At 63.8% G+C, this 19,236-nt stretch overlaps 2 protein-coding genes across 7 annotated transcripts in view; one reads left to right on the plus strand and one right to left on the minus strand.

The window, feature by feature from the left end:
- Positions 1-11,176, plus strand: part of LAMA5 (laminin subunit alpha 5) — a 50,090-nt gene extending 38,914 nt beyond the window's left edge. Inside the window, exons 46-80 of the mRNA XM_026503859.4 lie at positions 3-103; positions 193-373; positions 459-608; positions 1,058-1,209; positions 1,279-1,389; positions 1,594-1,705; positions 2,351-2,521; positions 2,629-2,825; positions 2,945-3,061; positions 3,187-3,341; positions 3,847-3,988; positions 4,086-4,188; positions 4,716-4,826; positions 5,628-5,807; positions 5,903-6,051; positions 6,128-6,298; positions 6,382-6,518; positions 6,593-6,746; positions 6,880-7,013; positions 7,087-7,249; positions 7,332-7,466; positions 7,553-7,710; positions 7,785-7,917; positions 7,995-8,138; positions 8,246-8,376; positions 8,483-8,650; positions 8,724-8,862; positions 8,964-9,109; positions 9,178-9,370; positions 9,444-9,608; positions 9,757-9,919; positions 10,024-10,157; positions 10,239-10,332; positions 10,433-10,555; positions 10,710-11,176. Coding sequence (XP_026359644.3) covers positions 3-103; positions 193-373; positions 459-608; positions 1,058-1,209; positions 1,279-1,389; positions 1,594-1,705; positions 2,351-2,521; positions 2,629-2,825; positions 2,945-3,061; positions 3,187-3,341; positions 3,847-3,988; positions 4,086-4,188; positions 4,716-4,826; positions 5,628-5,807; positions 5,903-6,051; positions 6,128-6,298; positions 6,382-6,518; positions 6,593-6,746; positions 6,880-7,013; positions 7,087-7,249; positions 7,332-7,466; positions 7,553-7,710; positions 7,785-7,917; positions 7,995-8,138; positions 8,246-8,376; positions 8,483-8,650; positions 8,724-8,862; positions 8,964-9,109; positions 9,178-9,370; positions 9,444-9,608; positions 9,757-9,919; positions 10,024-10,157; positions 10,239-10,332; positions 10,433-10,555; positions 10,710-10,849 — 5,057 coding nt within the window. The 3' untranslated portion in view covers positions 10,850-11,176. The remainder of the gene's footprint in view (positions 1-2; positions 104-192; positions 374-458; positions 609-1,057; positions 1,210-1,278; positions 1,390-1,593; positions 1,706-2,350; positions 2,522-2,628; positions 2,826-2,944; positions 3,062-3,186; positions 3,342-3,846; positions 3,989-4,085; positions 4,189-4,715; positions 4,827-5,627; positions 5,808-5,902; positions 6,052-6,127; positions 6,299-6,381; positions 6,519-6,592; positions 6,747-6,879; positions 7,014-7,086; positions 7,250-7,331; positions 7,467-7,552; positions 7,711-7,784; positions 7,918-7,994; positions 8,139-8,245; positions 8,377-8,482; positions 8,651-8,723; positions 8,863-8,963; positions 9,110-9,177; positions 9,371-9,443; positions 9,609-9,756; positions 9,920-10,023; positions 10,158-10,238; positions 10,333-10,432; positions 10,556-10,709) is intronic.
- A 126-nt stretch (positions 11,177-11,302) lies between these two features.
- Positions 11,303-19,236, minus strand: part of LOC113258791 (ADRM1 26S proteasome ubiquitin receptor) — a 54,439-nt gene continuing 46,505 nt past the window's right edge. For 3 of the 6 annotated variants that reach the window (XM_057312429.1, XM_057312428.1, XM_057312427.1), the window contains 8 exons: positions 17,013-17,226; positions 16,029-16,145; positions 14,326-14,449; positions 13,514-13,600; positions 12,863-12,944; positions 12,397-12,629; positions 12,038-12,195; positions 11,303-11,859 (listed from right to left, as the gene is read on the minus strand). In XM_057312429.1, the coding sequence (XP_057168412.1) occupies positions 11,605-11,859; positions 12,038-12,195; positions 12,397-12,629; positions 12,863-12,944; positions 13,514-13,600; positions 14,326-14,449; positions 16,029-16,145; positions 17,013-17,226 (1,270 nt within the window). In that variant the 3' untranslated portion in view covers positions 11,303-11,604. Of the gene's footprint in view, positions 11,860-12,037; positions 12,196-12,396; positions 12,630-12,862; positions 12,945-13,513; positions 13,601-14,325; positions 14,450-16,028; positions 16,146-17,012; positions 17,227-17,905; positions 18,012-19,236 lie in introns of those variants that run through there. The other 3 variants (XM_026503865.4, XM_026503862.4, XM_026503860.4) reach the window with 3 other exon arrangements.

Here is a 19,236-nt window from a genome sequence, read left to right on the forward strand (position 1 = left end):
AGGGTGTGACTGCTCCACGTGCGGGACAGAGACCTGCGACCCCCACAGTGGGCACTGCGTGTGCAAGGCGGGAGTGACGGGGCCACGCTGTGACCGCTGTCGGGTAGGGCTTCCGGGTAGGGTGGGGCCTGCGGGCCGGGGCGGGGCCTGCGGGCCGGCCAGGGCAGAGCCTGACAGCACTCCGTACCGCAGGAAGGATACTTCGGCTTCCAGGACTGCGGGGGCTGCCGCCCGTGCGCCTGTGGACCGGCTGCGGAGGGCTCCGAGTGCCACCCCCAGAGTGGGCAGTGCCACTGCAGGCCAGGGGCTGGAGGAGCCCAGTGCCGTGAGTGCGCCCCCGGCCACTGGGGGCTGCCTGAGCAGGGCTGCAGGCGTGAGTATGGACAGGTGGGGTGGTGTGGGGTGGCCGGTGCCCCAGGACCCTCTGCCAGCCACTCACCACACTCTTCCCCACCTAGGCTGCCAGTGCCAGGGGGGCCACTGTGATGTGCACACGGGCCGCTGCACCTGCCCTCCTGGGCTCAGCGGGGAGCGCTGTGACACCTGCAGTCAGCAGCACCAGGTGCCGGTGCCAGGCGGGCCCGGGGGCTGGGGCGCCCGCTGCGAAGGTGCGTCCCTGTGCTCTAGCCCCGCTCCTCTCTGCTCCTCTGGGGGCACGTGACCTCTCTGTTAATCTCCACTTCCAGAGACATCCTGTGACCCCCAACTCCTTCTCATTTTTCCACGGGACCCCTGGGCTCTGTGCTGACCTCACTTCCGCCTTCTGATCCCCAAGTCCAGAACTCGCCAACTGATCCCTGTCGCCCCTGGACCCACCCTGACCTCGTACTGACTTCCTGGCACCTGCCCCCTTCCCTCCTGACTTCTTGGTCCCCGTGCTGACCTTTCGGTTGATCTGCAACCCCCATGCTTACGTCTGACCCTCATAACCTCGTCACCTTCAACTTAGCTTAGTGTTCCTGTGCCAACTCCATGACCCTTGGCTGACCCGTCCCCACCACACTGACCCCGTCAGTCAGCCCCCTGCCCCACACTGACCCACGTGTGCCGCCCACAGTGTGTGACCACTGTGTGGTCCTGCTCCTGGACGACCTGGAACGAGCCGGCGCCCTCCTGCCCGCCATCCGGGAGCAGCTGCACAGCATCAACGCCAGCTCTGCAGCCTGGGCCCGGCTGCACAGGCTGGACGCCGCCATCGCTGACCTGCAGGTACCTCTCAGCCTGGCCCCCTCAAGACTGTCCCCTCAGGTGTGGGCTCTCATCTTCTCTCCTCCCCAGAGGCAGCTCCGGAGCCCCCTGGGCCTCCGCCACGAGACCACGCAGCAGCTGGAGACCTTGGAAGAGCAGAGCTCAAGCCTCGGACAGGACACACAGAGGCTGGACGGCCAGGCAGGACCCTGGGGACCCCTGCCTGAGAGGCCCCTCCCCCAAGGCTCCCTGGGATGACCCTCCCCTAGGAAGCCTCTTCCCCCGGGACCCTTCCCCTTCAGTAGACTGCGCCCCCCAGAGACCCCTCTCCCAGGGCCCCAGACTGTCTAGTGTCACCCCGATCCTTGGTTCAGGCTGTGTCCTGACAGGATGCCACGTCCACAGGCCACAAGATCCCTCTCCGAGGCCCGCCGGCTGCTGGCCAGCACTGAGGCCTCACTGGGCCGGGCACAGAGGCTGCTGGTGGCCATCAGGGCTGTGGACCGCATCCTGAGTGGTAGGGGCTAACCCAGCCGGGCAGGGGGTGCTGGGCAAGCAGAATGGCGCTCGGGGTCAGAGCGGGGTGTGAAGAACCGGCCGGGTTTGGCTGTTTAGACGTGGTTGAGTCAACGGCGGGGCAGTGTGGGAGGCAGGAGAGGATGCGGTGTGGCCAGACAGAGGGGGCAGGTGGGCACCGTGCGGCATGCTGGGGCCCTTTTTGGGGATACCGTGCTCCCCCTTGGGGGTGCCCTGCTCCACAGGAAAACTGGTGGTGGATGCCTTAATTACAAACAGAGCAGTTGGCAAAAGGAGAGACTGGGGGGACCTGGCCCAGCCCAGGGGTCAGGGAGGAATGAAATTGCAGCTGAGTGCAGACCCAGAGCCGGGGCTGGCGACGCCAGGAGGCCAAAGGGGACAGGCGGAGCAGATGGGCAGCGGGGCGTTGGGGTGGGGGCTGAGGAAGGTGGGGGGGGGGCGAGGAGGTGAGGCAGCCGAGCAGAACTATGGCCTGGAGCTGGGTTTTACGGGTCATCCGGGGGATTCCCGGGGGGTAGTCTGGGCTCTGACATGCTCGGGTGGGGTCTGGGGCGTGGGAGCCAGCGGGCCGAGGTCTGCTTGGGCAGCAGGCCAGCCCCAACAGCCCCCACCCTCCCCGCGATAGAGCTCGAGTCCCAGACGGACCACCTGTTCCCGGCCAACGCTTCCGCCCCGTCGGGCGAGCACGTGCGCCGGACGCTGGCCGAGGTGGAGCGGCTGCTGGGGGAGATGCGGGCCCGGGACCTGGGTGCCCCGAGAGCAGCGGCTGAGGCCGAGCTGGGTGTGGCCCGGAGATGTGAGTGGCTGAGATCAGGTTGAGATGGGGCAGATGGGGGCTGGGCGGGCACTGGGCAGGGAGCCGGTTACTGCCCAGACAACAGCCCCCCTTGGGGTCTGGGCCAGTGCTGGCCCGTGTGCAGGAGCAGCTGACCAGCCGCTGGGAGGGGAACCAGGGACTGGCCACACGCGCCCGGGATCGGCTGGCCCAGCACGAGGCTGGCCTCATGGACCTTCGGGGGGCCCTGAACCGGGCAGTGGGCACGACTCGGGAGGCTGAGGAACTCAACAGCCGAAACCAGGAGCGCCTGGAGGACGCCCTGGTAAGGGACCCTCCTCTCCTGCTCCCTTCTCCCGCTCACCCTCCTGCCCTGTGGCCCCTTGTTCCCACCCTGTCACACCTCTGTTCTTGTTACCCCCCTTTCTTCCCCGTGGCCTCCAGCACCGGAAGCAGGAGCTGTCCAGGGACAATGCCACTCTGAGGGCCACTCTGCAGGCCGCCAGTGACACCCTGGCCCAGCTCTCTGGGCTCTTGTCTGGTATGGACCAGGCCAGGGAGGTGAGTGCCGCCCCTCCCAGGGGCACCGAGGCAGGTTCCGATGGGGGTCTGCGCGCAGCAGGGGAGGGTGAGTAAGGGATGGGGTCGGGGGTCCCACTTAAGCCCCCGCACCCACCCCCTCCCAGGAGTATGAGCGCCTTGCTGCCAACCTGGATGGGGCCCGGACGCCCCTGCTGGAGAAGATGCAGGCCTTCTCGCCGGCAAGCAGCAAGGTGGAGCTGGTGGAGGCCGCTGAGGCCCACGCGTGGCAGCTGGAGCAGCTGGCCGTCAACCTGTCCAGGTGCGAGGCCCGCAGAGCGTCCCGAGGACACAGCCAGGTCCTTCCTGGGGCACAGCCAGTCTGGGAGGGCTCCTGGAGGAAGAGCCCATTGTCCCCACAAGGTCCCGGCCAAAGTCCTGGCCCATGTTGGCTGCGAGGCATAAGAAAGGCACGCCTGGGTGGCGTAGTCGTTAAGCGTCTGCCTTCGGCTCGGGGCGTGATCCCGGCGTTCCGGGATCGAGTCCCACATCGGGCTCCTCCGCTGGGAGCCTGCTTCTTCCTCTCCCACTCCCCTGCTTATGTTCCCTCTCTCGCTGGCTGTCTCTGTGTCACATAAATAAATAAAATTAAAAAAAAAAAAAAAAAAAAGGCATGCCTGGCGGGCAGCAGGGCAGGGGCAGAGGACTGGGGGCTGGAGTAGGCAGGCCGGTTGGCCCGGCAGCTGTGATGGCAGGAGAGCCGGAGGATGCCTGGGCCCCGGGCCCCTGACCTCCACACCCCATGTTCCTCTCCTGTCCGCACACAGCATCATCCGTGGAGTCAACCAGGACCACTTCATCCAGCGGGCCATCGAGGCCGCTAACGCCTACAGCAGCATCCTCCAAGCCGTGCAGGCCGCCGAGGGGGCTGCTGGCCAGGCGCGACAGCAGGCACATGACACGTGGGCGGTGAGCCCCTGCCCCCCCCGCGCCCCCCCCCCGTCCCCCATGACCCGACCTTGGTTTCCAGCAGGCAGGTATGAACCGCCTCCCCCCATGTTTGTAGATGGTGGTGCGGCGGGGCCTGGCGCCCCGGGCCTGGGAGCTGGTGACCAACACCAGTGCCCTGCTGGAGGTCGTCCTCAGGGAGCAGCAGAGGCTGGGCCACGGTCAGTGCTGGGCAGCCCTGTCTCCGGTCACACTGGAAGGGGGGCGGTCGTAGTGACGGTGGGAGGGAGGGCGATGGCTGCCCCGTGCGGGAGTCCTGCTTACCCCCGGCTCGGCGTGTTGCCCAGGGAACGCTGCGGAGCCCCACCACCCACCCTGGCCTTGTGGCCGGGCCCTGGGGCTGTGGGGGGGCCAGGAAGGGGTTTCTCCTGCTGTCCTGACGGGGAGCCTGGTGGATGAGAAGCGCGTGCTGGCTGCCAAGGGCACCCGCTCCGCTGCTAGACCCTTGGGGTGCTGGCGGCCCCCGGGCGGTGGCCTGGCCCTCCCGAGCTTCCCTCGTGTGATCTGTGGGACGGGTATAATCACATGTGTGTGGGGCTGCGGTACTTCCCCAAGCCGAGGGCCCTCATGTCTGGATGTCTGTGTGTGTGTGTGTTGGCCTTGGCCCCTCCTGGTGAGGCGGGCCGAGGTGGGCTGTACGTATGCTGGGAGTGGGGGCTCTTGGGGCTGAGGCTGCCTTCCCCCGCAGTGCGGGTTACCCTTCAGGGCACCGGGACCCAGCTCCGAGATGCCCAGGCCAGGAAGGAGCAGCAGGCGGCCCGAATCCGGGAGGTACAGGCCATGCTGGCTATGGACACTGGTAGGTCGGCTCTCGTCCTTGCCCTTGGCCTCTGCTTGTCCCAAGTGGACGCTCCCCCCACAGGCATGGTGCCAGGCATGGCATGGTGCCAGCCAGGGTTCTCCAGTGGGCTCTAATACCTGTACAGTCCAGAGCGGTGGACAGCCCCAGCCCCGGGAACCTGTCGCCAGTCAGGAAACCACACGAAATAGCTCCAAGGAGCAAGTGAAAGTGGGAAGGGAACAGGAAGTGTTTTGGAGAGAAATAAAAGTAGGTTTGGGGTGGGGGGGGCACAGGGAGTGTGCAGCAGGGACATTTCATCCCCACAGGTTGGGGGCATTGGGCCTTATAGGGCTCCCAGGAAGGACATCTGAGGGAGGGTATAGTGGTTGGACTGCATGGCGTGGAGGTGGGGGCACGGAGGCCAGGGTGGCTGGAGCCGAGGACCCAGAGAAGGCCTCTGGGCGAGGGGTGATGCGGCCGACCCAGGGTGATCTGCACAGCCGCCGACTTGAGAGTAGAACGTCCCCGTGTGCTCGGACGTGGGGGCCTCGGAGAGGGCGCTGGGACAGATGACTGTGGCCATGGGGAGACAGGGCTGAGCTGACACGGGTGTCAGGGTGACCAGGCTGTGGTCTAAGAGGCTGGTGCGGGAGAAGCTGTCCAGTGGAGGACGGGACACGCACATGCTGTTTGGCCTGCCTGTGGTTCTCTGGAGATGCGTGGGGGGTGGGCGCCCCGATTGCCAGCCCCTGTCAGGGCAGATCCGGGGTGCTCCTTGACTGTGCCCCTCTGAACTTTTCTGTACGCTGCCTGCCACAGATGAGACAAGCAAGAAGATTGCTCGTGCCAAAGCCGTGGCTGCTGAGGCCCAGGACACGGCCGCCCGCGTGCAGTCGCGGATTCAGGACATGCAGAAACACCTGGAGCGGTGGCAGGGCCAGTACGGAGGCCTGCGGAGCCAGGACCTGGGCCATGCCATACTCGACGCGGGCCGGTCAGGTGGGCCCCGGGGCACTGGGCCCCTGGCTGGAGGGGCGATGGCCGGGGCCTGGGTGAGGCCAGGCTGCCAGCGTCACGCTCTCTGCTCCCTGCAGTGTCCACCCTGGAGAAGACGCTGCCGCAGCTGCTAGCCAAGCTGAGCCTCCTGGAGAACCGCAGCTCGCACAACGCCAGCCTGGCCTTGTCCGCCAGCATCAGCCGTGTGCGGGAGCTCATCGCCCAGGCCCGTGGAGCGGCCAGCAAGGTGAGTGCAAGCGCTGGGGACGAGCCGTCTGGAGACCAGGCCGGGGACCCTGAGGAGCCACGTGTCCCCCACACAGGTCAAGGTGTCCATGAAGTTCAACGGGCGCTCAGGGGTGCAGCTGCGTGCCCCCCGGGACCTCTCCGACCTCGCCGCCTACACCGCTCTCAAGTTCTACCTCCAGAGCCCACAGCCGGAGCCCGGCCGGGTCCCCGAGGACCGCTTCGTGCTGTACATGGGCAGCCGTCAGGTAGCAGGCCGGCGCGGCGGGCCCCCGCCGGGAGTGGGCGGGCTGGCTGGGTCCCTGTCCGGCTGAGTCTCCTGTTGCCGCAGGCTGTCGGGGACTACATGGGCGTGGCTCTGCGGAACCAGAAGGTACACTGGGTGTACCGCCTGGGGGAGGCGGGCCCCGCGGCCCTCAGCGTCGACGAAGACATCGGGGAGCAGTTTGCAGCAGTCAGCATTGACAGGTGGGTGGCCCGGCCCCCTGTGCTCCCCCCCACTGCCTGGCGGGGTCCACTCCTCACACCCCCTCTGCCCTCAGGACCCTCCAGTTTGGCCATATGTCCATCACGGTGGAGAAGCAGATGCTCCATGAGACCAAGGGTGACACGGTGGCCCCTGGGGCCGAGGGGCTGCTCAACTTGCGGCCTGACGACTTCGTCTTCTACGTGGGAGGCTATCCCAGCAGCTTCACGGTGAGCCTGGCCGGGCGGGCAGCCCTGCACTCCCGTCTCAGCAAGTCCTGCTCCCTGTCCGGCTGCACGCTGAGGCCTTCACTCGGGTCTGTCCTGGGGGGCGAGGAGCCCTGACTGCGCCCTGTGCCCACAGCCCCCCGAGCCCCTCCGCTTCCCCGGCTACCTGGGCTGCATTGAGATGGATACGCTCAACGAGGAGGTGCTCAGTCTCTACAACTTCGAGGAGACCTTCCAGCTGGACACGGCCGTGGACAGGCCTTGTGCTCGGTACGTGCAGCCGGGGCCTGCCCTCATCCTGCCTCGGCTGGCTCTTGGCTGACCCATGACCTCTGACCTGTAGCTCCAAGTCAACTGGGGACCCATGGCTCACAGACGGCTCCCACTTGGACGGCTCCGGCTTCGCACGCATCAGCGTGGAGAGTCAGATGGGCACGACCAAACGCTTCGAGCAGGAGCTGCGGCTCGTGTCTTCCGACGGGATCATCTTCTTCATGCAGTACCAGGCACGCAGGCTGCCCGGCCCCAGCACACAGCCCCGCCGCCTCCCCTCCCCACCCCATGCTGACCCTGCCCGCCTCCCCCCAGGACCAGTTCCTGTGCCTGGCTGTACAGAAAGGCAGCCTTCTCCTGTTCTATGACTTTGGCGCAGGCCTGATGAAGGCTGAGCCCCCACACAAAGAGATGGAGAAACTGCTAGCCATGACCACGGCCAGCAAGGCAGTAAGGCTGGGCTCAGGGGCGGGCAAAGGGAGGACCCGCAGGACACACGGCTTACCCTAAAGCCCTGGCCCGCGGGAACCTTGCAGATCCAGGTGTTTCTGCTGGGGGGAAGTCGTGGCCGTGTCAGCCGCGTGCTGGTGCGCTTGGACAGGAACAACGTGTTCAGTGTGGACCACAGCAGCACGCTGGAGCTGGCCGACGCCTACTACCTGGGGGGGGTGCCCCCCGACCAGCTACCCCCAAGGTAAGCCGGGGGGCGTGCAGGGGGCAGGCCCAGGGCTTGAAGGCGGTGGCCGTCCTCATGCTTGTCCCCTGCAGCCTGCGGCAGCTCTTCCCCTCCGGAGGCTCAGTCCGCGGCTGCATCAAGGGCATCAAGGCTCAGGGCAAGTACGTGGACCTCAAGAGGCTGAACACGACGGGCATCAGCTCGGGCTGCACTGCCGACCTGCTGGTGAGCCCACCCCCGCCCTGGCTGGCAGCACCCCCGCCAGGCCTGGGCCATGGGCCCTCATGGTCCCCCTCCTGTAGGTGGGACGGGCCATGACTTTCCACGGCGATGGCTACCTGACCCTGAAGCTCCCTGATGTCCCTCCCGCCACGGGCCACATCTACTCCGGCTTCGGCTTCCGCAGCACCCGGGACGTCGGTCTGCTCTACCACAAAGCATTCCTGGTGCGTGCGCCCCCGCTCCCAGCAGCAGCAGTGGGGGGGGGCCCCGGGGGCTGGAGGGTGGGAGTACGCGTCCCAGCCTGGTCCACTGACTTGGCCACTGTCCCCAGAGCGGGCCGTACCAGGTGTCCCTGGAACAGGGCCGTGTGGCACTCCGGCTGCTGAGGACAGAGGTGAAGACTCGAGGGAGCTTTGCCGATGGTGCCCCCCATTACGTGGCTTTCTACAGTAACGACACGGGGTGAGCCTGGCCCACCGGGCCTCTGGCGGCGCTGTCCAGGGACAGGGAGGCGGCAGTGCTGCGGACGGATGGGGCAGGGCGGGGGACACGCTGCTCTCCCCTGCAGGGTCTGGCTCTATGTGGACGATCAGCTTCAGCAGATGAAGCCCCACCAGGGGACACTCCCCAGGCCCCAGCCCAGCACTCAGGAGCCCCAGCAGCTCTACTTGGGAGGCTTGTCCAACACCAGCGACTCCAACTTCCGTGGCTGCATCAGCAACGTCTTCGTGCTGCGGTGAGCTGCGGGCAGCGGGGGTGGCGGTGCCCACTCCCCACCCCACCAGTGCTGACCGTGTCACCCTCCTCAGACCTGTGGGGCCGCAGCGCGTGTTCAACCTGCTGCAAGACTGGGAGAAAGTCAACGTGAGCTCAGGCTGTGCCCCCACCCCACCCCCCCAGACCCCGGCACAGGCTCCTCGAGGACTTGGGGCCCCCGCAGCACAGAAGGTGGGGCACCCGGAGGCTGGTGCGCTGGCAGGGGTGGGGGGCGGGGAGGTTGGTCAGAAGGCGGTCCCCACACAGTCCTGCTTCCCATCTGATCCCCCCAGGCTGGCCGACGCAGCCGCCAGCCCCCCCCGGACCCTGCCTGCACACCACCCTGGCCTCTCAGGACCATCCGAGACGCCTACCAGTTTGGGGGCCCCCTGTCCAGTTACCTGGAGTTTGCCCACGTCCCGGCACCCCCTGGGAACTGGTAAGGCTGGGCCAGGTGGGGAGGGTGCAGAGGGGCCACCCAGGCTGACGACCTTGCTTGACTTTCAGGTCCCACCTCTCGATGCTGGTCCGCCCTCGCACCCGGCGAGGACTCCTGCTGCTTGCTGCCCCCCTCCGGGCCAGCAGCCCTTCCCTGGTTCTCCTCCTGAGGCACGGACACTTTGTCGCTCAGACAGAGGGCCCAGGGCCCCAGCTCCGTGTCCAGAGCCGCCAGCGTGCACGGGCAGGCCGGTGGCACACGGTGAGGAGCTGAGGAGGGGACACGGGCTGGGTCCTGGGAACTCCCATTCTGACGTGCCCCCTCCTGCCCCCAGGTATCTGTGCGATGGGAAAAGACTCGGATCCAGCTGGTGATAGATGGGGTCTGGGCACAGGACCGGGAGGGGCCCAGCCAGCAACACCAGAGGGCAGGGAGCCCCCGGCCCCACTCTCTCTTTGTGGGGGGCTTCCCGGCCAGTGGCTTCAGCCCAAGGCTCCCAGTGAGAACCCCCTCCATCTACCCCCTCACCCCGAACCACCTCACTCTGCACCCTGCCCTCTGCTCTTGCTTCCACCTCCCTACCCAGCCGAATGGCCCTCCACGGCCTCTGGGACCTGCTCCCACACCAGCCTATCTGTGTCCCACAGGTGGCCACTGGCAGTTCCCGCTTCAGTGGCTGTGTGAGGAGACTGAGGCTGGACGGGCGGCACCTAGGGGCCCCCACACGGGTGATGGGGGTCACGCCATGCTTCTCAGGCGCCCTGGAGAAGGGCCTGTTCTTTGCAGACAGCGGGGGTGTTGTCACCCTAGGTCTGTAGGGTGTGGGTGAGCCCCTGGCCCAGTGGGGCGGGAGTGGGGCTCTAAGGGGGGGGGTCTCGGCAGCCCTGCCCCTCCTCACAGCCCCCTCCTCACAGATACTGTGGGGGCCACGCTGCCTCACGTGGCCCTAGAGCTGGAGGTGCGGCCTCAGACGGCCACCAGCCTCATCTTCCACCTGGGCCGGGTCCAGAAGCCACCCTACCTGCAGCTGCAGGTGCTGGCCAAGCAGGTGAGCTGTGGGCAAGGGGGCTGTGGCCACAGGTGGGATTGGGGTTCACAAGGCCCTCCTGACCTCTGCCCCCCGCTCCAGGTTCTGCTGCGCGCAGACGATGGTGCAGGGGAGTTCTCCACGTGGGTGACATGCCCTGCAGCCTTGTGTGACGGGCAGTGGCACCGACTGGCAGGTGAGCCAGCCCCCCCCACCCCTGCTTTTCTGAGTAGAGCACCCAGGAGGGACAGTGGTGGGCCCCCACCCCCCCAGTTACAAGGACCCCGCACCCACAGTGACCAGAAGCGGGAACACGCTCCAGTTAGAGGTGGACACACGCAGCAACCGGACCTTGGGCCCCACGCTGGTGGCCTTCATGGAGGACGGCCACCTGCCTCTGCACCTCGGGGGCCTGCCTGGTGAGCACGGCCTCAGCCTGGGGGTGGGGGTCACCCCACTTTCATCCACTCTCCTGTGATGGGGCAGTCAGGGAGATGGAGGCGTGGGGGAGGGGGAGAGTGGGACGGTGGCCTTTGCTCTGACCTGTCTCCCCATCTTCCCCTGCTCCCCCAGAGCCCACGAACACACGGGCTGGGCCTCTAGCCTACCGTGGCTGCATGAGGAACCTGGCGCTGAACCGGTCCCCCGTCACCTGGCCTCGCTCTGTGGGCATCCAGGGGGCAGTGGGGGCCAGCGGCTGCCCAGCACCCTAGTGAGCTGCCCCTCCAGCAGACACGCAGGAGAGCCTTCAGGGGCGCCGGCCTGGCGTCCACAGGAGGTCCATCCCAGGCAGGCAGGCTCCCACCTCTCAGAACTTCCAGCCCCTGCACTCAGCCCACTCACATCAAGTCTATCTGGACTCTAGATTCTAGGGGTAATGCATCTTCTTTCTGGAAACAGTTTTAAGTTATACCTAATGTTTTGGACTGGGGTTTTTAATACTTTTTATTTTTCAGCTTCATGAGATTTTCCCTCCAGCGATTTCATAACATGAGAAATCTGCCCTGCTTCTTAAAAATTAAAAAATAACTTCTGTTTAACTGAGTGTTGACTTTAAATGTGAAAGGAGTAGAGCAGTCAGAGGCGGATCTAGACCCTGGACGCGCTCGCGGGGGAACCACCTGCCAGGGGGCTCCCCTTCTGGGCACACAGGAAAACCAGAGGTGGCAGGTAAAAGACAAGACCTTTATTTCTCAGCAAGCTGGAGCGGAGGTGAGGACGTGTGCCGTGCCACAAGCCCCATCACTGAGGTCGCCAACCGCGAATCCTGACCCCTTGGGGACAGCAGTTAATTAATCTAAGCTCATGTCTTCCTCTTCGTCCTTCTTGTCCTTTCCGTCACCCTCCTGCTCAGGTCTGGCACTGTTCTGCATAGCTTTGGCAAATGCTTCCACATCTAAAATGCATTTAAAAACACGAGGCAACCTTTCTAGATGCTGGCCTGGAACTGCTGACTGAAGGGGACAGATCAAAATTTCAAGACCGAGGCCCAGAACCACCGAGGCATCACAGCCAGGCCAGCCAGCCCTATGCTGTACAAATGGGGAGGCCTCTTAACCACAAGAGAAAGATAAAAGTCTGCCTTGGCCACGTGGGGGGGGAGGGGGGGCAGGCACTTACCGCCCTTGTTGGCGGCCTCCACGGCCTCTGCAGGCAGGCCAAACTGGCACATGAGGGGACCCAGCTGCCCAGAGGCCAAGGCCGCGCTAAACATGCCCAGGGCCTGCAAAGGAAAGCCAGACACCATTGAGCACGCACTTGGCAAAGGCCCCCCCCCGGGGAGTGGGATGCCTGGGCCAGTGGCAGGCGCAAGGATGCTTGGTGACAGGGAGCCACGTGAAAGGTGAGCCGTTTCCTACCACTGAGCACACAGCAGGGGGCACCCAGGCCACAGCATCTACCTGCTGGAACTGGGGCGAGGTCAGCGTGTTCTGGATCTCCTCTGCTGTCTGCGGCAGTGACTCCCCAGAGGGCAGGTAGGGCAGCAGGCGCTCCTGGACGTCCGCGTTGGCAAGGATAGGTGCCATGATCTCGGGCGTCAGAACACTGGCCAGGTCAACTAAGGCATAAGTACACGGCCATCAGCGGCTCGAGGCCAGCCACAGAGGCCCAAGCCATGACGTCGTTGGGTGTGGCGAGGTGAGGGGCAGTGGCTCAGCCACGGACATGCTTGGCCCCATGCCCTGGAAAGCCAGTGAGCGAGCAGGAAGAGGGCGGCTGGCGCCTTCACCCCCGCCTGGAGCCAAGCAGCATGTGTTACCTTGCTGGCCGCCTCCTGGCCCGGCCGGCACGTTCATAGTAGCAAGAATGCTCTGAAGGTCGCTCAGCTGGATGGGCTGGGTTGGGCTGGCTGCCGTGCTGGTTCCATTACCTGAACTGGGTGCGGGGCTCGGGCTGGTCACCGAGGCAGCTGCTGGAGCAGAGGGGGCTGGGGTGGCTCGGGTAGAAGAGGTGGTGGAGGACGGGGTGACGGCTGCCGACTGGCTCCGGGAGCTGGGAAGAGCGAGGGCAGCAATGGAGCGGCCATGCACCCTAAAGGCGCCCACAGTGTGTCAGTCTTGCAGCACAGGTCCTTGAACTGCCAGGAATCCAGGAATGGTCGAGACCCCAAAAAGGACCCTCCCCAGGTGTCTTTTTCTGTCCTTCCGCATCTCCTATGTCCAGTCTCCTTGAAGGAGGGGACCCCTGTGGCACCCAGGCACGGTGGGGCAGACGACGAGGCTCACCTGGATGAAGAGCTGCTTGCTGGAGGCCCTCCACTCCCCAGTAAGCTGGCCAGGCCTGGCCCGGTCAGGGCCCCCAACCCACCTGCAAGGAGACATGAGCTCAGATGCCACACCCTCCTGAAGAGCCCACCTCTCCCTGACAAACATCCCACACTAAAACCAAGGGACAAACGGGGAAGTGGGGATCACAGCGGGCTGGGGTGCCGGAGCAGTGACTGCTCAGACGTAGCATTCCAGAAGCTTATTCTGTAAGATCATTTCTGTCTTCTGTTCCACTAACAACGCACTGAGATCCAACGTAACACACAGTCCAAACCTGGCAGAGTAGCATTTCCCCGCCACCCAAGAAACACGCCCAGCCCAGCCCAGCCCAAGAGGTGGAAGCGGACAGGCCCACCCTCGGGGAACCAGAGCAGAGGGGGCCGCAGGCAGGAGCCCCGCTCCCAGGCCAGCTGTGCTCCCCTTGAGTACAGAGCTGCGTCCTCACCACGGACCAACTCCCAGCTCAAACCATGGGGCACGTGGGCCCTTCCCAGGGAAGCCGGCACCGGGAACACATATTCACAGATGTCACTGAGAGCCAACAGAAGGAAAACTTCAAATCCCAAAGCGACCACAACTGAAGGCCGTGCACTCCTAACACAGGCTTACCCAGTCCTCCGAGGCCGGCGGGTCCAATGAGCTGCATGAGCTGGCTGTGGCTCATGTTCCCCAGCAGGCTCTGCAAGCCGCCCTCGCCTGGAAGACAGAAGCCACTCAGCCTTGGGGCCTGTCTGGTGCCCGGGGGGACACCCACAGGGCCACGGGGAGGCTGGGGGCCTCTGGCTGGCACGGCGCGCCCCGTGACCCCTCCCTTTGGCTTTCCTGGCACTGTACGGTAGTGCCTCCGATAAGCCAACAGGGCGGAGCTCAGACACATCACCAGAAGCTGGGCGGAACCTTGGACTTGGATCTGCTAAGAGGCTTCTAATTTGGAAGCCTCCATTTCCACCTAAAAAACAACCAGCCTGGGGGTGCCTGGGTGGCTCAGGTCCTCTCAAGGAACTGGGATCGAGCTCCACACCAGGCTCCCTACTCAGCAGGGAGTCTGCTTCTACCTCTGCCCCTCCCCCCTGCACACGCTATCTCATAAATAAAATTTTAGGGGCGCCTGGGTGGCTCCGTCTGCCTTCGGCTCAGATCATGATCCCAGGGTCCTGGGATCGAGCCCTGCATTGGGCTCCCTGCCCGGTGGGAGGCCTGCTTCTCCCTCTCCCACTCCCCGTTTGTGTTCCCTCTCTCGCTATCTCTGTCAAATAAATAAAATCTTTAAAAATAAATAAAAAATAAAATTCTAATGAAAAAATGAAAATCAAGCCCCCCAAAAAACAAACAACAAACAACCCCAACCAGCCATCATCATCAGGAGTACAGGTCATTGATATCTACTGACATGCCAGCACATTCTGGAAGGTGACCATTACCGCCCAGTGCAGAGAGCTCATGGCCTCCACTCCCACTGGCCCCCAGCGCTCCAGGCATCGGAGGATTGTTCAGATACTCGTTGACCTTCCGGCAGTGCTCCTCATCCTGGTCCGTCTTGGGCTCCTGTGAGAGAGGACAGGACTGCAGCTGCAGCAACGCAGCAACCCACCGCCAGTCATGTAGCTTACAGACGAGGAAGGCTCGACAGGTCAGGTACCATCCACAGCCACACAGCACTGAGGAGAGGACCCAGCAGGACTGACAGGAACAGCAGCCCGACAGGGTCGTGGGTGCTGCGGCAACGGTCATTTTGAGGGTGGAGAGACTAAAGCACTAAGAGCACCCAGTCCGCACACGGCCATGCTTTCCGACCCTCCAGAATCTGGTGCTTTACACAACAGTCTAAAAGCCACAAAGCCTTCCTTTAACTCGTGTAACACAATAAAATAACCTTTTTATCACACCACTGCCCACGGAACAGCCCCAGCCTGTGGCCCTTCAGGGTTGGTCGAAACTCAAGGAAGCATCTGGCAGGCACGGGACACTAGCACCTCGGGGTGTAGGGTGTCATCAGCACCATCCTGTAAGTGCCCCCAGAACTACGAGACGAAGCACCCATGACTGAGCATGCACTGGGTCTGCTGGGGGCCAGGAGTCCCCCACCCCCAGGGCAGACACAGAATCAGGGAAGGCAGAGCTGGTGGGACATCTGGCAAAAACGTGGAGAAACAAGCTCAGGCCCCCGTCTGTGTTTGCAAATCAAGTTTCACTGGAACGAGCTGCACCCGTCCATTTACTCCTTGTCCATGCGCCTCTCCTCTACACGCGGGCGGGGCAAGCGTCTGCAGCACAGCCTGTTTGGCCCCCAGACACCTTTTCTGCCCTGCTCTAGAACGTGCTAGGGGGAGGGCAGCGGGGTCAACCTCTGAAGAAGGAAAGTGGCAACATCTGTCAGAACTGCAAATGCCCCCATATACACACTCCTAACAAGCCCACTTCTAGGTTTTAACACAGAGACTCCCCTCCCTCCGGGACAGGAAATAGCCTCAGTGTAGAGTCACTCTTTAACACATGCCAGAGACAAAACGACAAAACAGGGATGGAAACAAACTCCACAGCCAACAGGTGGGAGAAGGAGCAGCGGATGCTAAGCTCAATGGAATAGCGACGGCAGCTGGGGGCACCAGGGAGCCTGGTGCATGGATCCCCCAAAGCATGCAACTGGGGAAGGTGGGCGGGGGGGGAGGGGAGACAGGGCTCAGAAAAGCTTGGGAGAGAACACTCCATTTTTGTAAAAAACAGCAAAGAGAACACACATAGTCACCCGTGCTTCTGCAACGGGGTGCTCATGGCTGGGGGGTGGGGGGTGGGGCACACGCTGTAAGACAAGCAAACCAGAGGCTATGCGCCTGTCAATGCAGCAAAACTGGGTTCCAGTCCAGAAACCACTCTTGTTGGTCTGCCAGGAATTCCGGATATTGCAAGGGCACCAGGAGCCCAGCCACAACTGTCTGGACTATGGAAGAGGATCCTTGCTCCACTGCCCCCCACCCACCACCCTCACAAGGAGACACGCCAGAATTCTTAGGGTCCATGACAATCACGGTCAGTCACCATCAGCCGTTTCATGAAAGTGGATTCTACCAACCAACCCGATTCTATGGCAGAAAAACATAAAATGCAAACAAAACCTTCCACGTACCTGCATCCAAAAGAAGAGCCGTTTGGAGCCCGCCTTGAACTTGAGCACGTAGACCCTCCCGCTGGGGCACTGAGGCACACGCTTGAACTCACAGTCGTCAGGGAAGATGATCAAGTCCTCCCGAGAGCCACAGAAGAGGAGAGAGTCAGATTCACAGAAACACACGCTGCTGACCCCACCGCCTCCCAGGGAAACACGCCGGCTCCTACAGACGTCTGCGTGGGGACAGGAGGAGGCGGTGCAGGATGCAGAGACAAGTCACCAGGCCCCTCACCAGCAGGGTCTCTATCAGATGGAGAAGCCAGGGTCAGAGGCACCCCACCAAGGGTATGAGGGCCAGCAGAGGGGCTAGTGCTTAACCCAGAAGGTGCAACTTCTAACAGACATTCTTGGGAATGATGCTTCAAATGAGTTAAAAGTTGACTCTGCACTGCTCTCAACAAGTACCAAGTTAGTCTGAAGAACAGAGAACACTAAATAAAACAGCTCCTCAGAGAGAGCTGACACAGGCCAGCTCACGTGGCTCCTGCAGTTCTACGCATCTAATCTTTTTTTTTTTTTTTAAGACTTTTTATTTATTTGACAGAAAGACAGCCAGTGAGAGAGGGAACACAAGCAGGGAGAGGGGGAGAGGAAGAAGCTGACTCTCCCTGAGCAGGGAGCCCAATGCGGGGCTCGACCCCAGCACCCTGGGACCATGACCCGAGCCGAAGGCAGACGCTTAACAACTGAGCCACCCAGGCGCCCCTAGGCATCTAATCTTCACAGATGAACGCACAGACCATGATGGAAGGACTCTATGGCATCCCTGAGACTTGGAACACGCATGAGCAAAGCAAAACAACTGACGTCGGCACCAAAACAGCGGTGCCCGCGAATCCCAGCAACGCACTCTGAGTGTAAAACAGCTGCTGGATGTCCCGAATGCAGCCACGGCAGCTACCCGCACTCCCTAAGACCAGGTTCAGGCTAATAGACACTTACATCTTCCACATTCCCAGACGTCCTGTCTTTCCAGCAAAAGTGAATGAGGGAGTCATCCGTCTGCTGAATATACACGAGCCCTTTCCGTTTATCTGGGGTGACGGTAGTTCCTTTCAATGACATTTTTCCTGCACGAAACTCCACCAAATACTTGTTGGAGGACCCACGGGAGCCTGGCACGAGGCTTGGAAAGAGAGCGCCTGAAGTCGTCATCCTGGAAGAGGGACCAGCATGCAAACCCGGTTTAAGAAGAGGGGGCCCCCCCGGCCAACCCCGGGCGGGGAAGAAGGGAACCCGCGAAGCTGTCCTCCCGGAGCCCGGCCACACCTGAGCCCGCGGGGCCAGGTGCCGGGGAGACGCCGTCGCCGCTTCTCGGGTTTCCCCCGAGCACGACACTCACCGCGCCGCTGCGGGTCGCCCCCCCGCTCCCGCGGCACTCGGGCTTTCTGCGGCCCGGGCCCCCCAACAAGTTGACAAACTTGGGCTGGGCGGGAGTGGAGTCCTCAGCCGGCTTCGGCGGGGCCCGCCCGCTAGACCGCAGCGCGGCGGCTTGCGCCCGCGCAGAAGAGCGCTGCGGGGCAGCGAGGCCGGCTCCGCGGCCGGGGGGCGCGCCGCCCCCGCTGACGCTCCCCCGCGCGGGGCCGCACCCCCCGCTCTTGGCCCCTCGCGGCCCCCGGGCGTCGCGCTGGGCGGACGGGCCGACACGGCCGCGGCGAGCCCGAGAGCCCGAGGCCCCCCGGAGCCGCCGCCCCGCGCACGGGCCCCCCCACCCGGGCTCGCCGGCCGCCCCCCACCCCCACAGCCGGGCCTCCGCGGACCCGACCCCGGGTCAGGCACCCCGACGGCGCAGGCCCCGCCCCCGCAGCCGTCCCCGCCCCCGGCGACCCCCGCACCTGGCCCGCGCCGCGACTCGGCCGAGAGGCGCCGTCCGGGCTCGCTCTTCCTCCTCAGCGCCTGCCGGGCCCCGCCGGAAGTCCCTTCTCGCTCCGCCCCTCCCGCAGCTCTTGCCGCCGATTGGGCCGTATCAGGGGCGGGGCCGACGCTGAGACATCAGCGATTGGAAAGGACAGCCGTCCATCTGCCCGCCCCGGCCCGCCCCGCGCCCGCGCTCCCTTCCGGCGGAAGCGCGGGCGGGCGGCGCGCGGGCCAGAGCGGCTCCTATTGTTGCTGTGTCATAGGGGCGCGGCGGCGGCCCCTGGCGGCGGCGCCGGAACAGCGCGGCGGGTGCCGACCGAGCGGTGGGCGTTGGAGCCCGCACCCCCACCGTCGCTGGAGAGCGGGGGCACCTGCGGGGCGGGAGGGGGCGTCTCAGGTTCACAGACAGTGCGACACGTCAGATCCAAGACGTGCGGGAAACAGTCCCCGGGTCAAGGGATCTTAGGACGCTGGGGCTGGAGAGGGCCGATTTCGCGACCCCAGGAGTATGTCACCGAACCACAGCCCTGGACTTCCGCGCGTGGGAGCAGCGCCCGCAACACGGGCGGTGGTCGTCTGGGGGGCGACAGAAGTGCCGCGCTGCCTCCCTGTTCCCCCCCATGACAATGCTGGCATGGCTGCCCTCCATGATCCCCCTGGGGGGGGGGGTTGTCTCCCTACTCCCTCCATTCTACTCTGGGGGTCCCCCTGTTCCCATGACAGTGCTAGCATGGCTGCCCCCCATGCTGCCCAGGGGGGTTCCCTACTTCTCCCATTCTCCCCTTGGGGTCCCTGTATTCCCTCCATTCTCCCCTGGGTTCCCCCATTCTTCCCCTGGGAGTCCCCGATTCCCCCATTCTCTGGGGGGTCCCCCATTCCCCTGTGATGACAGCGCTAGTATGGCTGCCCCCCACATTCCCTCTGTGTGTGTAATTCCCAGAGGGTGATGTGTGTGCTCAGAACGGAGTGGAAGAGGCCACTGTCCATGGAGTCAGACTGGAAATTCACAAGAAGGACTGGATGCCCTCCATTTCCGTCCTGTACCTGCTGCGACCTTCTCGGCAGCAAGCAACTGGGGCACACCCACTCAGAGCCCTGTGCCCTCCAAGCCCGCACTAGAGACCCCCTCCAAGCACAAGGCCACCACCCACCGTGCTACCTGACATTTGGTCATTTATACGTGTAGAGTAAACTCCGTTAAGCTTTTTATAAAGTATCAAAGTGGAAGGTAGTTTTTGTTTTGAAGATTTATTCCCGTTGGTACATGTGACTCTGGTAATTTTAACTCCTACATAACGTTCTATATAAT

This window comes from Ursus arctos, unplaced genomic scaffold, assembly GCF_023065955.2.
Source record: "Ursus arctos isolate Adak ecotype North America unplaced genomic scaffold, UrsArc2.0 scaffold_16, whole genome shotgun sequence".
In the NCBI taxonomy this organism is placed as follows: Eukaryota; Metazoa; Chordata; class Mammalia; order Carnivora; family Ursidae; genus Ursus; species Ursus arctos.